This window comes from Spodoptera frugiperda, chromosome 23 (genome assembly GCF_023101765.2).
Source record: "Spodoptera frugiperda isolate SF20-4 chromosome 23, AGI-APGP_CSIRO_Sfru_2.0, whole genome shotgun sequence".
Taxonomy (NCBI): domain Eukaryota; kingdom Metazoa; phylum Arthropoda; class Insecta; order Lepidoptera; family Noctuidae; genus Spodoptera; species Spodoptera frugiperda.
In genome coordinates this window covers 11,912,097-11,931,755 of record NC_064234.1, presented here as the reverse complement: position 1 = coordinate 11,931,755, position 19,659 = coordinate 11,912,097, and the positions used below count along the sequence as shown (strand labels likewise).

General features: G+C 38.4%; 1 protein-coding gene across 3 annotated transcripts; it reads left to right on the top strand.

Moving 5' to 3' along the window:
- The first annotated feature begins 107 nt into the window (after window positions 1-107).
- LOC118266888 (uncharacterized) lies at window positions 108-14,296 on the top strand. Of its 3 annotated transcripts, none has more exons than XM_035580502.2 (5): window positions 108-1,173; window positions 2,810-3,043; window positions 3,163-3,276; window positions 10,037-10,352; window positions 10,459-14,296. In XM_035580502.2, the coding sequence occupies exons 1-5, from the start codon at window positions 1,036-1,038 to the stop codon at window positions 10,728-10,730; spliced, it is 1,074 nt and encodes a 357-aa protein (XP_035436395.2). In that variant the 5' UTR covers window positions 108-1,035; the 3' UTR covers window positions 10,731-14,296. The 3 variants fall into 3 exon arrangements, with proteins under 3 accessions (XP_035436395.2, XP_035436394.2, XP_035436393.2); XM_035580501.2 differs by having other exon boundaries at window positions 2,807-3,043; XM_035580500.2 differs by having other exon boundaries at window positions 2,792-3,043.
- The last annotated feature ends 5,363 nt before the right edge of the window (window positions 14,297-19,659 follow it).

Sequence of the window (19,659 nt, the reverse complement as noted above, 5' to 3'; positions counted from 1 at the left end):
TGGTAAGTTAGACAGAGATGCTCTACAAATATTATGCGCCAAAATTAAAATAAAAAGGAACATGGAACGTCTGAACTATGAACATAGTTTGACATTGACACTGACATTTTTCAGAATGTCAGTTAACGTTTCAAGGCGATGAGTATAGAGCTAAGGAGTACCATCTCGCAGATGAATGAGTCAAAATGTTTCCCTCGACCTCGACCTCAACCCTTTTTTAAATAATAATGTAATGAAAATCATCGACGTTTGACCACTATCTGCTGGCAAGCGATGATACGGCCTACGATAGAGCACCCCTGCCTATAAGCAACCTACCTTATTATAATGTATTATCTATGAAGCAACTTATTGACGCTGACCTTGAAGACATGTTGTATCTTTGGGAGAATACAAACTCTGCACATTTAGAAGAGGTCTAGCGTAGCTGTCTACCCGTAGTAGCGTTACTGAAACAAAAGTTTAGCGGCAATTCTTCGTTTTGAATTTTCTTGTTTTGCCGTATTTAATTATATTAAATATATTTAGACCTAAACTTTCTTGATCTCCGATTCTTGTGCCACTTTGACAGTTGCCAACCCTATTAATGGACAATGTTAGGTATGAACTTTTGCGGCACCCCTCACAGTGTAGTAGAGACAGATGTCAAACACAAGTGTCAAATAACAAAAGCAGCAAGTAAGACAACTGACCGAACGCTTTTTTGGGTAAAGCGATTGCTTCGAATATAATAATGACAACATGAAATAATTAAACAGCGCCAACCGCGTAAATAATTTACTGCGCTCGCGGCATAACATTGTGATAACAGTAGTATGTGCGTCTATATTATAATATAACTGGGCGCGTGTGTGTTTGCGGTGACTTGTGTCATTGATATTGATTTCTTTTATTTTCTGAGAGAACAATTCGAAAATGATTTAGTCGGATCAGTGGGTGCTTCGTGCCATTCGTTGACTGTGTGACGATAAAGAGCAGTTAACAACGAATAATATGTTTGGTGTCGAAAGCCGTGTGTGATAATGTGCGGACAAAATGAAAACTAAGAGTTTTTTGCTGTTTTCGACGTCGGTATTTGCAATAAGTATATTTCTCATAGTATTCCACTCGCAGCCGCCGCAGTCTATTCAAAGTATTGTCACGCAAACACATCAGCACCTAAAGGATTTTCAGGTTTGTGATAATATCTTCTCTAAAAATTTATTTCATCATTTGTGTGCCACTAACTAACTTAAATTCGTGTTTATTAAACAAAGCCAAACTATTATACGTTGCTGTGAGTGCTGTGACTGATGAGACACATAATTCTGAAATATTACTACAGGTTTTATGTAATACACTAAAGTTTAATCCTATCAAACATGTTTCATGAGTAACCATCCATGTTTTGTTTTGCCTTAGACTGATCATCTCACAGTCGAACTTCAGATATAACTTTACCATTTAAAAAATGCAGTCTCTACATCCATTTGGTGGATTTTCACAGAATTTTAACAACAGTATAGTATGATTTTATTGTAACTTTCGTGAGACATACTAAATTAATTATTATGTTATCGGCTTACTCACGTAATGTTTTGACGATTAACTCGACTAGTTTCAAGCCATGCAAGAGGCTCATATTCATGAGGAGCATTTCGCGACACACGACGCGGCGATTGTCACGCTGCTACTGGCAGTCTGTAGTAGACTGTCAGTAGTCAAGTTAATCGTCAAAACATTACGTGAGTAAGCCGATAACATAATAATTAAAACAGTATAGTAGTATTTATAACAGTTTTAAAAGATTTTTGCTGTAGGAAAATAAATATCTTCAAAACTATCAATTTGTTGATAGCCCCTTACTTAGTAATAAGAGGTTTAGTAGTAATTGTAGTAAGGCAGATTAGTATGTGCCTTTATAGTCACATTCACTCCTCTTTTTGTAGACCCATTTTAAATCAATCACTTAATTACCCATGGATGGTTTGTTAATAATTTCCTTGACCATGACAGTTTGTGGTTTCACATTAGTTTTCTCCTCGGCTGTGATATCACTTTGGTCGAACCAGCCCATTTGTGCTAAAGCATGGCTCTCCCACACTTTATGACCTATGTGTTTTATTATTTTACTATTTGTGTATTTTTATTTATTTTGTATGATAACTATCAATAATCTATATCTACTCATATCCTCCTCTTTCCTGCTGCTTTAGGCCATAAACAGACAAACTTGACAAGTATGACAATCTACCTGTCTTTTTTGTCTCAGCTGGACTCCAGAAGCTTAATGAATATGCTGAACCTGTTATAATATTAACCCATTGCATGTTTGATCTTGACATAATTATGTACTATCTTATGTACCATGGCGCATAAGATAATTGATGGGTTAAAACTGTAAATATTAATTGGCAACAGTTATTTAACACAGAACCAATTTCAACTAAGTTTTAATTAGCTTAAGTGATATATTCAATTAGTGGACAATATGTTCGGTAGTTTGATTAGACTGTAATCATTAGAGTAATGGAAATATAAGCAAAATTGTGAAACGGCTTTAATTTAGGGTGTGTATTTGCAATATAATTGATATATGGTAGATAGATAAAATATGTGTCATTGCAAAACAATCGAAAATACATATAGGTATGTATTACATATTTATAATCAATTTTAAACCACAAAATGTTTATTAGTAGTTATACACTTAAGAAAGACATATGTAAATTGTGGAGAAATACTGCAAAATAAATGAACTTCTATCAATTTGGTATTTCTGACTATAAAATTGTGATTTACCATGGTACAGGCGTCGTTATCCCAGCAGGAGAATTTGCGGGATGTGGAGGAGAACCACCTGGTGCAGGAGGAGCAGTACTCGCGGCTGCTGGGGCTGGACGGCCACCAGGAGCTGTGGCACAACACCACGCTGCCTGCGCTCGTGACGTACGCGCGCAACGACGCGCACGCTGAGGCCGTCAGCTTCATCCGCGCCGCCGCTAAGCTGCCCTACACAGTGCTGCTCTACAATCTTGGATTGAAACCTTACTCCTTATCTGTGGTTAGTAGCTGGTACTTATTGGCTTGCATGTATTATCCTGCGCTATAGCCACAACTAAATGTTTTGATTTTCTACAACACAGGTAGACACGAGTCAATAAATGATATGTTGTTTCGTAGGTTTCCAACTACTGTAACTCTTCGAAATGTGCCATCATCGACCTGGATCTGGACACGTTCCCGTCGCATGTAAGCGATGAGAGCATTCACGCCGTGCGCCCGCTCGTCATACAGGTGAGCTGATCTAAGTCCGTCGTGGTGTATTCATAACAAACAGAAGTTGTCTTATCTCAGGACCGTCAAAACCACGTTGCTGATAACGAATTTAAAACATGATGCTTAAAATAGAAATGACAAAAATAACATTATATTAAAAACTTGTTTTACATTTTAACTGCTTTCGCAAAAAAATAATCGATAAATAAAAGAAATATTTCTGCTCCTTTAAATAACTGTGCATGGGACCCATTAGTCTAATCGACCCATCTATACATAATCCATCTGTCTAGAACGAAGAGGTAATTTATTTGTTATATCTGCTTAATTTTTAGTAAAAGCAGCCTAAATCTCTGTCGAATTAAAACATTGAATAGTGAGTAGGCTGCATTATGTGGCCTCCTTTTTTGTTTTGTTTCTTTGGAGCATTTAGTCAGGTAACAGCACAATAGTTTAATTAAACACGATATCGAAGCTATTGTGGCACTCTACTGATAAGGAAATCCATTTGTTATTCACATCTAAAAAGGGAAGTACATACTCCTAAATTGTCTATTCATTTATTCTGCGCTGTTGTTTGATAGTGTCTACTGGACAAGGTCTCATCTGGGCCTTTGAAGGGCCCAGGCAATGTAATCAAATATTTTGTGGTACCCCAGTAAGACCGTTTCTCAAATATTTTATCATCCGCTTAATTGACACCGAAATGCTCTTACGTGATGTACATCATGTAATGCAACGCTAAATTAACAATGTCGTGTGCAAAGCTTGTTGAACATGGCTCATCCATCTGCCAGGCTCCTGCCTCCTGCTCAACTGAATATATGCTTACATCAGCCTACGGCCAAATTTGTAATCGTTCTAAGTTACTTTGCGTCCACTGTATACTATATTTTTATATATATTTTTGTATGTATATTTTTAAATATACTAGCTCGCTGTAATCTAATAATAGAGAATTACAAACGCATACATATTCGATATTTCGTTACAGTTATTAAATGTATTGCTCAATGTTTCAACTAAGGAAATTAGTTAATGTTGCTTTTTCATTAATTTCACCATCGCATCCACTGGGCTCGTATGTTTTCATAATATCGCACGTCAACGACAACTCTCTGTCACCAGTCTAACTGAACTTTTTTCCTTGTAATTGGATTACCTATCGTGCGTTGACTATCTTCAATTACCCTAAACAGTTTAAGTGACTGAATTAATTTAACTTGGACAGGTGGACGTAATGCGATAACATGTGATACAAGCGACCAGAAACAATTCCACTAATTAACCGGCAGGTCAACTTTATTAGAACAAGGTTTTGTCAGATGAAGAGTTGGTTAGCGGAGGCTAAGGGTTATATTAGTGCGGAGGGATCACTTGTAAGGTCCCGGCGCGACAACGTTCGAGATCAGAACAAATATGCTGCGCCACGTCACTCTTTGTTCAGTCAATCAATGTTGCTTTGTAAGGCAGCAGGCAGAGTTGTAGCCAGAAGGATTGGTACAACAATTGCGAAGCAGTTTGTATGTAGTAATGCTAGCTGCACAGTTGACATAAAATCAACTGTTAGCTTGCAATCAACGTGCTGTCGATAGTGTCGAATGAACAGCAGCTTACCCGATTAGCTGGCAGTCATACTAAAATAACTGCATTCAAACTGCAATCTGACTATCTAGAGTGTGTTACTTGAAGACTAACTTGTCAAACCTGTATTATGTTATGTTCTGTATTTGTCTATTGGTGACTTTCAATGTTTGCATGAGCGTGAGTGACTGAGCGCCGTGCCAGTGTGGCACAGCGTTTGTCGGCGCTAGTTTTGTTAGCTTAGCTACTTGTGTGTCAACACACTCGACGTTTCACCAGATAAGATAAGTATGCACACATTCGCGATGCGCGCCGTACCTACCCACTGGGTACTGTAACAAGCTGGGTGTCCATCATCGATCGTCGAACTATTGCAGTATTATTCGGAAAAATTAAGAGTTCACCATTTTCCCCAATGAGACGTAATTATGTGTCTAAGTCCTACGCTTTGCTTCACACAAGATAACTAATATTGATTTTCCTTAATAGTAGATAAAGTATTGGTCATACTATTCACTATACTAATGTCCAGTACAGACACACTTGACTGCTGTGTCGCATTCATGTCCTTGAGGTCTGCCTACGGCAGTGGAGTGGACGACACGGAGGCTATAACCAGTAGCCAACCGATTAGTGGACTTACTTTCATAGGTCACACTCACTATTTATTGAAACACACATGACACCCAGGCCCGAAACAACAATTTCTCCATCACAAAAAGAGTTGCGTCCCAGGAACCTAACCCGTTACACGTTACGCGGCATCTACCGCTCCAACCGTGCAGTCAGGTAGTTGTTGGCTGAATTGTTGTAACTTCGCAGTTACTACAACCTAAAAATCCTATAACCGTGGGATCGCCACCCAACCATGGTTTATGATTAGGCTCAATAAGGAACATAATCTAGAATAGTGTTCGGTATATCTTACTTCTTACCTACTAGTAATATAAATGTAAAAGTTTGTGAGTTTGCGTGTGTTTCACGACAAATGGGATCGGGATGAAATTTCGAACAAGGGTTGATTATGATCTGGAATATAAGCTACTAGCTAGCCTAGCTGCTGGCAGAAACTTGTGTTTATCCAAAGGACTACCGACAATATTATCGATCCACACTTCTCTCGCCAGTATCATCAATGTTTATCAAGTACCTATGCACTTTGAGTACCATGCAGGTTGATTGTAATGACAATAATATGAAACATTTTAATACAGGTACTATAAATTAGCAGGCTATTGTCTGCAAGCAGTTAAAATGCCAGCACGTTATCGGTAATGATGGCGTATTGGTACCTACCAACTATCGCGTGATAGTACTCATGTATGTAGCGTACCTAATTATGAATACTAAAGCTAGGCTAGGACACTTTACATTTCATTTTATCGCGACCATATTCAAACTATTTAAAACGCAATATGGAGATTACTGATTACTCTAACTTTCATTTTGTTACATACGCTATACGTATGTACGCTAAATTATTAATAGAAGCTTCTTGTAAATGAATTAAGCTATTACCACTTAAATATAATTTCATCGACAATATTTTCTAATTTTCTGGATCGGATTGTGCTACAGAAGGTAAGCAGCATAACATTGCTATACGCCGGCGCCCGCCCGCCCCCTGCGAGCGTGACTGCGTGACGTTATGTCTGTGCCGTGGTGTCTGCGTCTCTGCTGTCTAGGTCACTCCACGCCGAAATAGTTTTAATGACCGATACTTTACAACACTATTTATTTCTGAAAACGCTTATATAATATAATAGTTCCAGGAAGGCAAAAGACATAAAAACGTCTAGGAAATCATTGTAAAACACTTCATCAAGGAAATAATCTAGTAAATGTGCGTAAGTAGTATATCGTGCAGTATATTATGTTTGAGATCACCTAATACCCAGCAAGAAGATAAAATTACAACCCGGAGACTGTGGATTAAACGCGATACGTTGTTAGTGGCGGTGCAGCCACTGACTCGTTGTCCATGTAACTCTTACACTTTCATATTTATTTCTAGTACGTTCATTAATATGTACCTAAATACGTATAGGAAGACCAGCTCGCTTTTGGCGGACGTTTAGTATTAAATAGAGTCTTTAAACTTCAATCAAATATTAGATTTTATGTGTCCGATCCAGCAATTTGATATTAATGTCTTCTCAATTAATGTCTACCTATGTCTACCTCCACAGTTGATTCAACATTCTATTGACAAATTGTGTCTGATCGTAAAATGTATCAGCATCCCCGACGACGCACGATTATATGCCGTAAATAAATAATTCGGAGAGATGTTTAAGATTCGTTTATTTAGGTACGGCGACCAGACGTACCGTCACGTTGTACCACTAGACACGACTACATGTAATGTTCGGCACACATGTTCGGAATCATTACGGCTGTGATTTGTGTTCAAAGGAAGCATACTTTAATTTTGTCATATGAAAATTATTCTCAAAATAACTAGAGAGTAGAGACTTCGAGTATACGCATTCCTGCGTGCTGAACAGGCAATCGTCATTCCAGTGAAATTATAAAAGTAGTATGTTGCTTATTTAAACACTGAAAATACCGGTAAACTATTGCAACTTTACCGGACCCTTGGCAACTTTACCATACTATAGGTATTCGGTATAAACTCATTTATCTAAAAATCTACCCACTAGAATTCTGTTTTGTAGTAGTAGTATTTTTTAGACATTAAAAGGAAATATTTACTATATTTTGCGTAAACGCAAGACTGCTATTATGCCAGTAATGGCCGTCACAGTGTAGTGCGTGAAAATGTGCTAAAAGTTAGTAATTCCTAAATTGTGCTCACAGAGCCTTAATTATTTGTCACAGGTGAGTGAAATTTTGATCTTGTATGTATAATATAGTTGGGATTACTGTTGTAATGTCAGCAATTGCTTTTTCTTTAATTCATTGATAAATAATCGCTTCGGTAATGTTGACACAGATTAGGTAAAGTTGCCACGACCTGCTTTGTGGCAACTTTACCTACAGTTAGGGTTAGCAATAAATGTTTTTTTCTTGTTTGTGTGTATGTAACCATTTTCGAATACCTAAATTTCCCAGCATAATAGTAAATAACCTGGATGATAAGTTATAATGTTTTAATAATACCTTTTGTTTTAGAGCCAAAATGGCTCACATGAAACAAAACCGCAGAAAACTCGGAGCTAGACAATATAAAAAGTATACGAAAGTAATGTTAAAATTAGCTATGGAGATAGTGAAGTCAAAAAATTAAAAAGTCAAAAGATTAAACATTATTTTGTAGCCTTTTTTTACAATTTTAAACATAAATACTTAAAATTTTAGAACTTAATTTAGTTTAAAAGGGAACAATATTTATGTCAGATATTTATGCTTTTTTTTTACTTTAGGTTTAAGGTTGTTTTTTTTAAATATACATGTCATAAAAAAAATCTCATTTTTTGACAACCCCGAGCGTAACAAATTATTTGTATGTAAATTACGATGAAACCCGTGGCAACTTTACCTACTGTCTGTGTAGCCGTTATCTTTATAGATTTCCTCATATTGTTTGCATTATAATACGAAGTAGTCCTAGATGAAGCCCTCTGTACCTCAACAACTCTTTAATATGCAATACACGATGAATACGGCGCGTAGGTAAAGTTGCCAAAAATTTGGTATCTTTACCCATGTTGTTTTTTCTTTACTACGGCTAAAGTAAGCGTTTGTATATAATGACGATTACGGTAAAGTGAGCCAGATAGACTACAATTCTAAATATATAGTTTTGGTTTCTATGCGTCTTATGGTTAAAAATATATTTCGATTTTTGTTCCAAAATATGGTAAAGTTGCCATGTTTTACGGTACCTAAATAGATACTGACTCGTACAACTGTTATTTTTATACTAGACTTTTGTTTGAAAACGGTATGACCATATCCCTCTTTCACCACCTCTGTTAATGTTTCCATTCATCTAATTGGCGTTTGATGAACAGTCAAGTTAAAATGAACTTAATGCGCACTGATAATACGGGCCCTATGAGCCATGTCGAGTCACAACGGGGAGGAATAACTCATTACTAATTAGGTACAGCACCCTCATCCCGAACTCCGTTTAAAATCCCACGCATAGCAATGACAGCAGAGTTATGTCATTAGGTATGCCCTAAAAATCCCCCACAGTACTATCCTGACGCCACTTGGATGAGGCGTGGACTCTGGGCGCCTCAACAATTATTACGTAGTTACCTATGTTCAAAAGACTCCCGACGTCATTCTGTACAATCACTGGATTAGTTAATTGATAAAGGACAATTGACATGATTACTCTTTATTTTGTCAATTCTTCACCAATTAACAATTTAGATAAAAACCATTTAGCTATTTCTGACAACTTGTAGACTTACCTACCGCCGTACTCAGAGTCATTTAATGGTTACTTAATCCAGTCCTTAGCAATTGTTTTTGGAACACAATCGTTACTAAGGACTAATTTAAGTAATTATTAAATGACTCTGAGTGCGGCAGTTATTCATTTGAACCGCGTCGGTACTTAAATAGTGCCTGGCTAGGGATTTAATTGGTCTTTGTTCCTAGAATACTTATGAAACAAAAAACCACATAAAAGAATTAAACTGCTTAGAAGCAGTTACGAACAGAACGAACAGAACAACCGATTTAACCTTAAAATTTGTGGCCGACAACATTACGTTTCTGCTCCATACATGTTAAGTATGGCCGAGTATCCTCAAAACGTTGCACATATAGCGACATTATATATCCGTTTTAATGCCTCTAAACAAACAATATAAAAGAAAACCATTAAATTGTGTGAGGAGGCTGTTCAGGTAATAGAAAACGTTTCATCAAAATGCTTCTCGGGACTCACTCCATCTGCTGAGATGTGTGTGCCTATGCAGCGCTACAACTTTACTTCGTGGAACAATAGGGCTGGCGGCGCGGGACATTCCTTCAAACCGGAAGCTTTCATACTAATTGCGCGCATCTTTCAACGCCCAACTAAATGGCATAACTTGTAACTCTGCATCGCGAGCGTTGCTTATTGTTCTGTAGCACATGGTGTGCACCAAGGAAATAGAGTCCCGTTGTCGCCACTTGGCATTGAATTATTCAATGCAGTATAGTCAAGTACCAAAAATATTTCTACTACTACTAAAGCAAATCTAAACGGGACCTTGTTTTCGGTTTACAGCACGCTTTGAGCCGCGTAGGTGGTGTCATATTCTGCGAAGCGTCGCAGCGATGGGCGGGCACGCCGGCCGAGCTGGCGGCGCTGTGGTCGCGCGCGGCGGCGGGCGGCGGCGTGCTGGCCTGGCCGCGCCGCGCCGCCGTCACCAGCCTCACGCACCCGCGCATGTTCCACTACTTCCACGCCACCATCGACGACTTCCTCTTCGTGCAGATGATGGACGTGACGCGGCTCATCGTCGTCAACAAGCCCTCCGTGGTGGACATCATGCGCCCCTGGATACAGTGCGTGCTCACCCTCGATTGCATCATGCCAATAGGTGTGTAATGATGAATGACGAATGTTATGCATCGTAACTGACATTGTAATATCAGATACAGAGATAAAACGCACTGTCATCGTGATAAACATGTTTGGTATTCCAGGTGCACAGTCAGTAGGCTGCAGGTTCGATAAGAAGCCGCAGTACCGGTACTCGGGCTGCCACGGGCAGGACGCGTCGGCGCTGAGCATCGTGCTGGGGCTGCGCTCGGGCTTCGAGGAGTCGGCGTACGTGGTGCGCGCGCGCGCCCGCTGGCGCTCGGTGAGCGCGGCCGCGGCGCGCGCCGAGCTGCGCCAGCTGCTGCGGAACTCCACCGAGGACTACCGCACCGACCACGCCGCCGCCGCCGACGCGCTCACGGCGCACGCCGCTTGAAGCCCGCGACTGTTGGGGCTACGGGAGACGACGACGACGGTTAGAATTAAGATAAAAAATAATTGGATATGTTAGTGAGACCAAATTTTGACATTATTTGATATCATTCCATTTGATGAAAATACGCCAAATAGATGAGATTTTGTTGTTTGAATTTTGAAAATTCGTATTGGTTTAGAAATTAGTGAAAGACATATTTATTAGACGAATAAGTACAAGGCATAATTCAGAGAGTCGTTAGCAATCCTAGGTAATGTTGAGGAGATAAGCTGAGTATGAGTATTAGCAGCTATTAATTTGCCATATTGGGTACAAAGTAACATTGTTCGTTTTAGTGTATTTCGGAGCCTGCGATAGATGTAATGTTACCTTTGTCAATTGTTTATATTGTCTAAATTCTAAATGTTTAACAGTATTGTTTGTTACTGAATAATTTCGTTACAGCAATCATGTATTTGCTACCTTGAAAAGGTGCGGAGCACGAGTGGATGCGAGTTACTTGTTGTTTACCATTTATTTTGTATTGTAGTATTATTTTATTTGATAAATTATTCTCGTTTCGAGCGAGAAAGGTGCTGACCGAACTGGCAGCGTAATGACGACTGAAACATTTGCGCAAACACCACGAAGCTGCGATCCTACGTGTAGGCTGTGCCGCAGTCCTGCACTGCTAACCAAGTACAAAGAAGCCGCGTGCGGAGTAACGAACGAACGAGATACTGTCGCCAGCTGTGAAATTATTTACTAGGAACATAATTATTTTGTGTAGATTGAGTTGTACATAAGTTTGTACATTAGACGTTAGTATGTAAAGTAGAGGTACATGTTTCGTGATTATTGTTAGTTTAAGTTGGCGGAGCACGCCGGTCGTGTGACGGCCCGCGTCCAGCGCGTACTGCTATGTTAGTGGTTAGTGCATCGATACTCATTAGTCATAATTTATACGTGAGCCTTTTATCGAGCAATATTATACTTTACGTTAAGTACACCGTAGCGCGTGCTACACCGCGCAGTCGCAACATACCGGCTACATATTGGCTCAAATGTGGCTTTTTTTAAATTGTTTAATTTCTAAAACTGTGTACCTACCTACATAATAGGCTAGAGATGCAAGCTATTTATTTAATTTTGTCTTCATTTTTATGTCAATGAATTAGAACAAATATTTCTGTCTTAAAATGCAGCAGTTTATGAAACAAAGCCCTTTATAAAGTGGCACAGAATATATTATTGAAATCATTATAAGTATACAAGATATAGTTCACCTATTTGGCCATCAAACAGCAACCAGTGATTATATAACAGCCGGGTATTTTACGTACCGCCAAATATTTTGATACAGGATTTTGTCATGGTTCATTATCTATTATATAAAAATAAGTCGGGTTTTCCTTCCTGACGCTATAACTCCAGAACGCACAAACCGATTTCCACGGTTTTGCATTCGTTGGAAAGGTCTCGGGCTCCGTGAGGTTTATAGCAAAAGAAATTCGGGAAAACTTCAAGAGAAAAGCAAGAAAACGGGGAAACCATTGGTGGCGAAACGGAGTTCGCCAGGTTTGTTAGTTATTTATAAATACTTTTATACAAGTGTCCACCTAGTAAATGTGTTGCGTGTTGCGCCACACGTTACATCGCGCGGAGGGCCGTGCGTCCGTCAGTGTAAGGACGTAACGAACGGTGCATATCGGTGTTTTATTTTGATGTATTTTGTGATGACACCAGGTTTGGTTGTGAACTGTTATCAACGCTAGTTGTGTACCTGCATGCACGACCTACTTAGTTCGCCGCATCCAATGTGATATACTTAAGTATTTATTAGTAGCGTGTGCCTGTACACGGCGCCCGGCGAGACAGAACGAGTACCGCACGAATATCATTACGTTCATCGATTTTTATATTGTCCTCATATTCTCGTAACATACGAAATCCCAAGTAAATCAACATGAACTCGAATAATATGAGAATCGAAACATGCAGTCACTACAACTCATATATAAGTATTATACCATATTGTAATATGATTGTATTAGAGCACATTTATCATAGCTGTATCACACTTTTGTAAAGACCTATACATATTTATTTTGAGATTGATCGCGTATACCTATAGCCTCTAAATTTAAGGATCTCACAGTTACTTAACGCAGCTTAAATTAAGAGTTTGTACCTATCTGTAATCATGACCAACATTTACGTAAGTTTGTAATGTTTTTACTGTAAATTTGGATACTGGGAACTGCTAATTGTTCAAAATTTCATCACATTCTCTTTTAGTTTGTCGCAGTTAGTGAAAACAACATTTGTAAATGCCACGGGTAACATAATTCGTAGATAATTCTGTTTAGAGACAACGAAGGCAGCGTTGAACCGTAGTGTGCTCTCCTCTGTAATGATCTAGTAGACTCGAGTACTTGTAGCGAGTGAGCAGCCGCTGTGCCGAGATTATGTTCTGAACGAATAGTGGTGAGCAAGTTGCCAGCTGTAGTAGCGTCGCGGACGGCGCCGAGCCGTGCCGCGTTAGTTAATACGAGATCTAGTCCTTATGGTAATAAATAATAAGTTGGATTTTCAAATACATTTCAAACACGTTCGTAGTGCGTTGCAATACTTGAGCCAACTGAGCGATGAAAGCAATTGTCGATTATTGTGACTACACTTAAGATACAAGTTAATGAATTGCATTATTACAATTATTTCAAGTTCCTATTGGCTAAAATAGTAATTTGATGACCGCGCAGAATTACACTAATTACCCATTGGCGTAGAACACGGCTCATATCTAGGTACCTATACAATTTTATTGAATGTTGGCTCAGTGATGGACAACGCATTACGCACTTGTTGAAATCTATTTGGTAAAATAGATAATATTGTACTGCTTATATTAACCCTTTTGAAATTTGTAAAACCTAATGGATAGGATACGTATATACTTACTAAATTTATACAATGTAATTGATATAAATACGACCACGTTTGAACTGTAGTGTTCTGCCAAATGCATCACATTTTTGTAACATGTTTGTGTAACAGTAACAGTGATGCAAGAGACGCGCTGTTGCATAACGGAGTATTTGTATCTTTCCCTCGCACTCTACTTAGGTTTAATTGTAAAATTATATCGAGATACGCAAATCATGCTACTGCTGTACGTGACTTTTTACTAATGATCCTATTTTTACCTTTTCCGTTGGAACCATTTCTACTTCTATTATTTTCCGAGTGTCGCAATCGTGTTGAACCCGAAGTTGCGTGCCAAACATTTTGTAAAACCTCGCAGCGGGTTCCATAGACCGACACCCCCGATGGGCACAAAGACTCAATACTTTAAACTTTCTCTATCAGTTACTTTGCTTACTTAGCTTTGTTTTACTTCTTCGAATAAGTCCCCGACAGCAGTCGCGTGTTTGCGTTCGTGTGTGTGTCCGTGTGCATGTGTGTGAATGCCTGCTGTATGATTATTGATCTTGTTTAGCGTATTTTTTAAACAAATGCAGCTTTTACATACGCATATCTTTATCAACAAGTGATAAATTATTTATTAAACGATGATTATGACATTCTTCCATTGTTTTATTATACATCAACCCACGGTTTCATTGTTCACAATTTCATTATAAAAACAAATTCCGTGTGTATTTATATCAATTTATTAATTCCACCGAGAAATTACAAAGAATAAAACACGCATACAACATTCTGATAACTATAAACAAAATTAACGATTTTAAACATTAAATACTTTAATACAATAATTCTCTTAGAACTTGGATTTGTGATTAAAATACTACATGAGTACATCAACGTATACATTACTTACAAAATACAAAGTATTACAGCAAGGAAACCAATTACTGTCATTAAGCTTAAATATGGACCAAAAACTCTTCCGACAATGACATCGTCGCATCTTCTACACGCTACAATATTGTACAACCACTCGGGTAATTATATCACATTATGTAAGCAGTAGGGTAAACTCGTTAGAGATGGCCATACGGGAGAGATGGCCAATCGAATTATTTTTGGCATGCATAACTAGATGGCGCTACAATGCCGTCAGTACGCCTCAAGCCACGCTCGGGAACAGAGTGCGACGACGCTGCTGCGCGTATTTATGTTAAAAAGTAAGTAAATAAACTTTTATTTTACAGGGTATTGCAAAAATAGTATAGTGTGGTCATATATTATCATGTAGTACTACATTTTATTGCATTTTTTAAATGTTTGCTTAGTTTATTATGTTTATCAAATGTTAACGTCTATTCTAACCTCAAAATGGCGCCTGCTAATGTTTAACTAAATCAAAAATTTGATATGGCCATCTCACCCGCACAAAAAGGAGAGATGGCCACATACATTCAGGTTGAGATCTGCCAAATGCATCACATTTTTGCCATATTATTTTTTGTTATTTGAAGTATTATTAATGCGTTTTATGTTTTGTTACAGATGCCAAATAAGTATCAGAGAAAAGCCATAGCCACTCGTGGTTGTTGGAGTGAAGATTCACTAAAAGCTGCTATAAATTCCCTAAAAAATGGAGAAATGTCGGTGTATAGAGCAGCAATTACTATAGCATTAAGAAAGGATAAAGAAAACGAAAAGACTTTGAAAGAGCAGAGGCGTAAAGTAAAACAAGAAAAAAAAAAATGATTAAGCCCAAAGATAAGAAGACTGATACAAATAAGAATAGAAAACGGAAAGCTGTAAGTAAGGCGTATGAGCGAAAGCAGTTCTGATCTCAGTGAACCAGTATTGTGTGATACATCTGACGAAGAAGATAAAGAAAACGAAGCAGATAACTGCGCTGGATGCGGAGAAAATTATTATAAGACTCGTCTTGTGGAAGAGTGGCTCCAGTGTCTTATTTGTGACAGGTGGGTACATGAAAACTGTACCGAGTTTGATGATATGTATGTGTTCCAAATGCGGACAGAAGAAGAAAAAAGAAGCTAAACAAGCCGAATTTCAGGGAAAGGGAAAGGGAAAAGGGAAGTCAAGTACTGGCCATCTATCCCGTATAGCTACGGCCAACTAACCCTGAAGCCCCGGGAGAGTTGGCCAATTCAATTTTTTTTTAGAAATAGCTTTTTAATATGTTTTTGAATTATAAAAAAATATTTGTCGTTGATTTTTACAAGACTAATTACTGTTAATTATGATAAGAATAAAAGACTGATTGAAGCAACACTTTTTCTTTTTTTTATTATGTTTAAATAAAACTATGGCCATCTCTAACGAGTTTACCCTATTTTAACCACAAAACCATTAATTATATACATTCGTGAAATGTTAGTTTCCCGATATAATCGAAAAAATAGTTTTCACCCACGAAGGAACACAGTTTAAATTGTGAATATGTAGTGCCAACTTTTGTACTATGTAATACAATCCATTTACTATACAAGTATATACAAATTCCACTGTGTATTGACTAGAGACAACGTTTGTGCTTGACATTGAGCTACTTCTGTTTTAATATCTTTATCACTAGATTTGAATTTATTCGACTAGTTTCAGGCAGGACCCTGAAGCAGCTAGGAGATTTATTGTAATCGATTTTCAACTCATTTATATTTCTAGAGCTGGGAGGAGTAAATACCTCTATGAACGCTTAATAACCAAAATCACATATACAACAACTAGTTAGCAAACTAGAGCTAGCGAGTCCTTGTAAATATTTCTCCAACGCAAGCAGAGCGGCATGCATATTCCATATTAATAATCGTTAACATAGTTAATAATTCTCGCTAAAACCACTTTATGTGCACAGCTATGTCTATTAGATTATGTTACATGTATGCAGTCAAATAATAAGAATTATTTGTGCGAGTAAATATGCCTCTTATAGCTTCCAAAAGGATTTAAAGAAATAATTAAATAATAGTCAAAGCGTAAAATCTGATTAAATAATATACAACGTGTAACAAAATACCCATATACATCAAGAAGCCCTGATGAATACAGGTTGAATATAATCTCTACACAAAGTTTCAGCTTAAAATACGTTTAAAAAAAATTTGTACCAAATACTTGATATCGCATGGTTCTTGGTTTCAAATCATACAAACGTGTTACAACACTACAGGGATCACTCGCTAATATTACGAAACATTTCTTCTGTCAATTTGATCGCCTAGTACCTGTCTACCTAATTTTGAATCACGCGACGGCGCGATTGAAAAAATTCATAACTTAATGAAAACATGAGTTTTAAAAACCCTTCCCGTATCGTTTGTTATGTTATCTAGAAACCGTGCACTTGATATGTATACCCCCTTTTTGTTACACGTTGTATAGCATAACTCACTGCCAGAGAGCGATCTATGGCAAGAAATAGAAATGTGTACGCACACCGAGAGGAAACTATTCCTGATGTCTGCCACCTCACCGCCATATTGTGTCCTAACGTATCGGGCATTGATATGATCAGTCAAAATATTAAAATTACATAATAGGCGAAAGATTAATATGTTAACAACAACCTGGGGTAAGCAGGCGAGTGACATCAGACAGCAGTAGGGATCTCACTGAAAACGAATTAAACGAGTAGAACTCTTATAAATAAATTACCTAGCATTATTTCGTCACATTAACTACCAATGTACCTGCAATCAATTATTTTCACAAAGCACTTACTACTAAGTCCTAAAATAATAGTAACATTTTTGTAACATTTTATCTACTATTTAAATTATTATATTTTACTTAAACAGTTCATAGATACAATTATATTCTGTAAAACTTAGTTACTAAATATGGTATATAGATTATGAACGTAATAGTTACACATTCACGTATAGCAATACAATTAGTAACATGCGAGTACCTAGATATATCTAGGTACGACAGGTCAGATGAGAGTTTTTATTTTATATATTGGCTATATTGATTCCGTTTGTAATTTTCTGTTCGTGTCGTCAAACTTCTAAGCAGCTAATTACAAAATTACTATTTGATACAAGATTTTTACGTATTTCGAGACAAGATTTTATCCAAATATGTCGTAAGCCTAAACAATACTTTATTTATATGTGAAATAATTCTGACAAAGACCTATAATGTGTGTGCATCTTCATGCATTTTATTCCCAAAGGGGTAGACAGAGCTGCACGTAATGCCACGGTACAATGTACACCCACTTTTCACCGTTCGTGTTATAAGTCCCAAGAAATAGGGGGTGAGCATATACTGGGCACTATTCCTGTCTTCGAGACAAAAGAAAATTTTCGAAAAGTCGAAAATAGGTCAGTAATACTTTGTCTGGCACCAAGAATCAAACCCAAGACCCCTCGCCCAGCAGTCGCAATTGCGACCACTCGACCAACGAGGCACGAACCAAAAAGTATCACGTGATACCCTTGCTCACTGCCTGTGTATATTATATTCCATCTCTTGTATATATGTATAACACATTGTGGCGTTAAATACCTATAATATTTACTATGGATAAAGATGATATACCTGTATTACCTGTAACATCAAGTTTGGTCAAATCTTGAATGATAATGTACCAGCATTACTTTACAAGATAGTTACAACATATGTTCATTGTGTATACACTTAGCCAGTAGAAGTGACAATAACATATTAGGCCATCATTACGACATAATACATAGTATTACTACCTAAGAGGTAAAATCAGTAAATTCCTCTAAAATACTTACACTAGGATCATACATGAGTGTGTCTACAGAAATTACATAATGTATAAAACCTAGGATACCTACAGTCCACTCCACAAGTGCGTGTTGGTGTGAGATTTTTTTTTTTTATTGTTAAATGGGACGACGTTTGGCCGCTATCTCACCTGATGGTAAGTGATGATGTGGCCTACGATGGAGCACGTCTGCCCATAAGCAACCTATTCACTCGGGCTTTGAAGACACCCAGGTTATACCCATCAGGAAACACAGACTCCGGCAAGGAGTTCAACTCCCTAGCAGTTCGCACAAGGAAGCTTGAAGCGAAGCGCTTCGTGCGTGTGGGTGGGATATCCACCATGAATCGGTGACGCCTCGCCGATTGTCTTGTGGTTCGATGATGGAAAGGACTAAGAGGAATCAAGTTGTGCAATTCCCCCGCACACTCTCCGAAATGTATCCGGTAAAAAACGGAAAGGCTTGCGACCTTGCGCCTGTGTTCAATACTTTGAAGCCGGGTCTCCACAAGCGTATCATCATTGATGAGCTTCTTGGCACGCCTTTCAATGTGTTCGAGCGCATCCAGCTGGTATTTAGCCAAGCCGTCCCAAAGGTGAGAACAGTACTCCATACATGACCGAACCTGCGCTTGGTACAGGCTCAGCAGTTGTTCTGGTGTGAAGTACCGTCTCACCTTCGAGAGGATACCCAACTTCCTACCAGCCAGATGCGCCTTCGACTCTATATAAGAGCCGAAGTTTAGCGTTGGCGATAGAGTTACGCCAAGAAGCTCTAGATGATCCGATACTGGAACAGATACATTTCGGAAAGTAGGAGCCAGCGGAAATTGACTCCGTTTGGCAGAGAATAGACACGCCTGGGTTTTGGTAGCGTTGAACTTGACCAAGTTGGCGTCTCCCCAATCGGAGACCGCCTTCAAGGACGAGTTCAACCGTTCGACCATGGATTCTCTTAGAGACTGGATCTGTGTTCCGCTAGTCCGCGCATCGGACACATACCTTTCAACAACTGTGCTGTCATCTGCATACCCAAAGATACCGGGCTTAAGCAGGTCGTTGATGTGCAGCAAAAAGAGCGTTGCTGAAAGTACTGACCCCTGAGGAACTCCGGCGTTGATGCCAAATTGGTCAGACGAGCAGCCATCGATGACTACTCGAATTGACCGATCCCTCAGGAAGTCTGCAATCCATTTGCACAGATCAGCGGGAAGTCCATATGCAGGAAGCTCGCCGATAAGGCTGTCGTGCCACACCCTATCA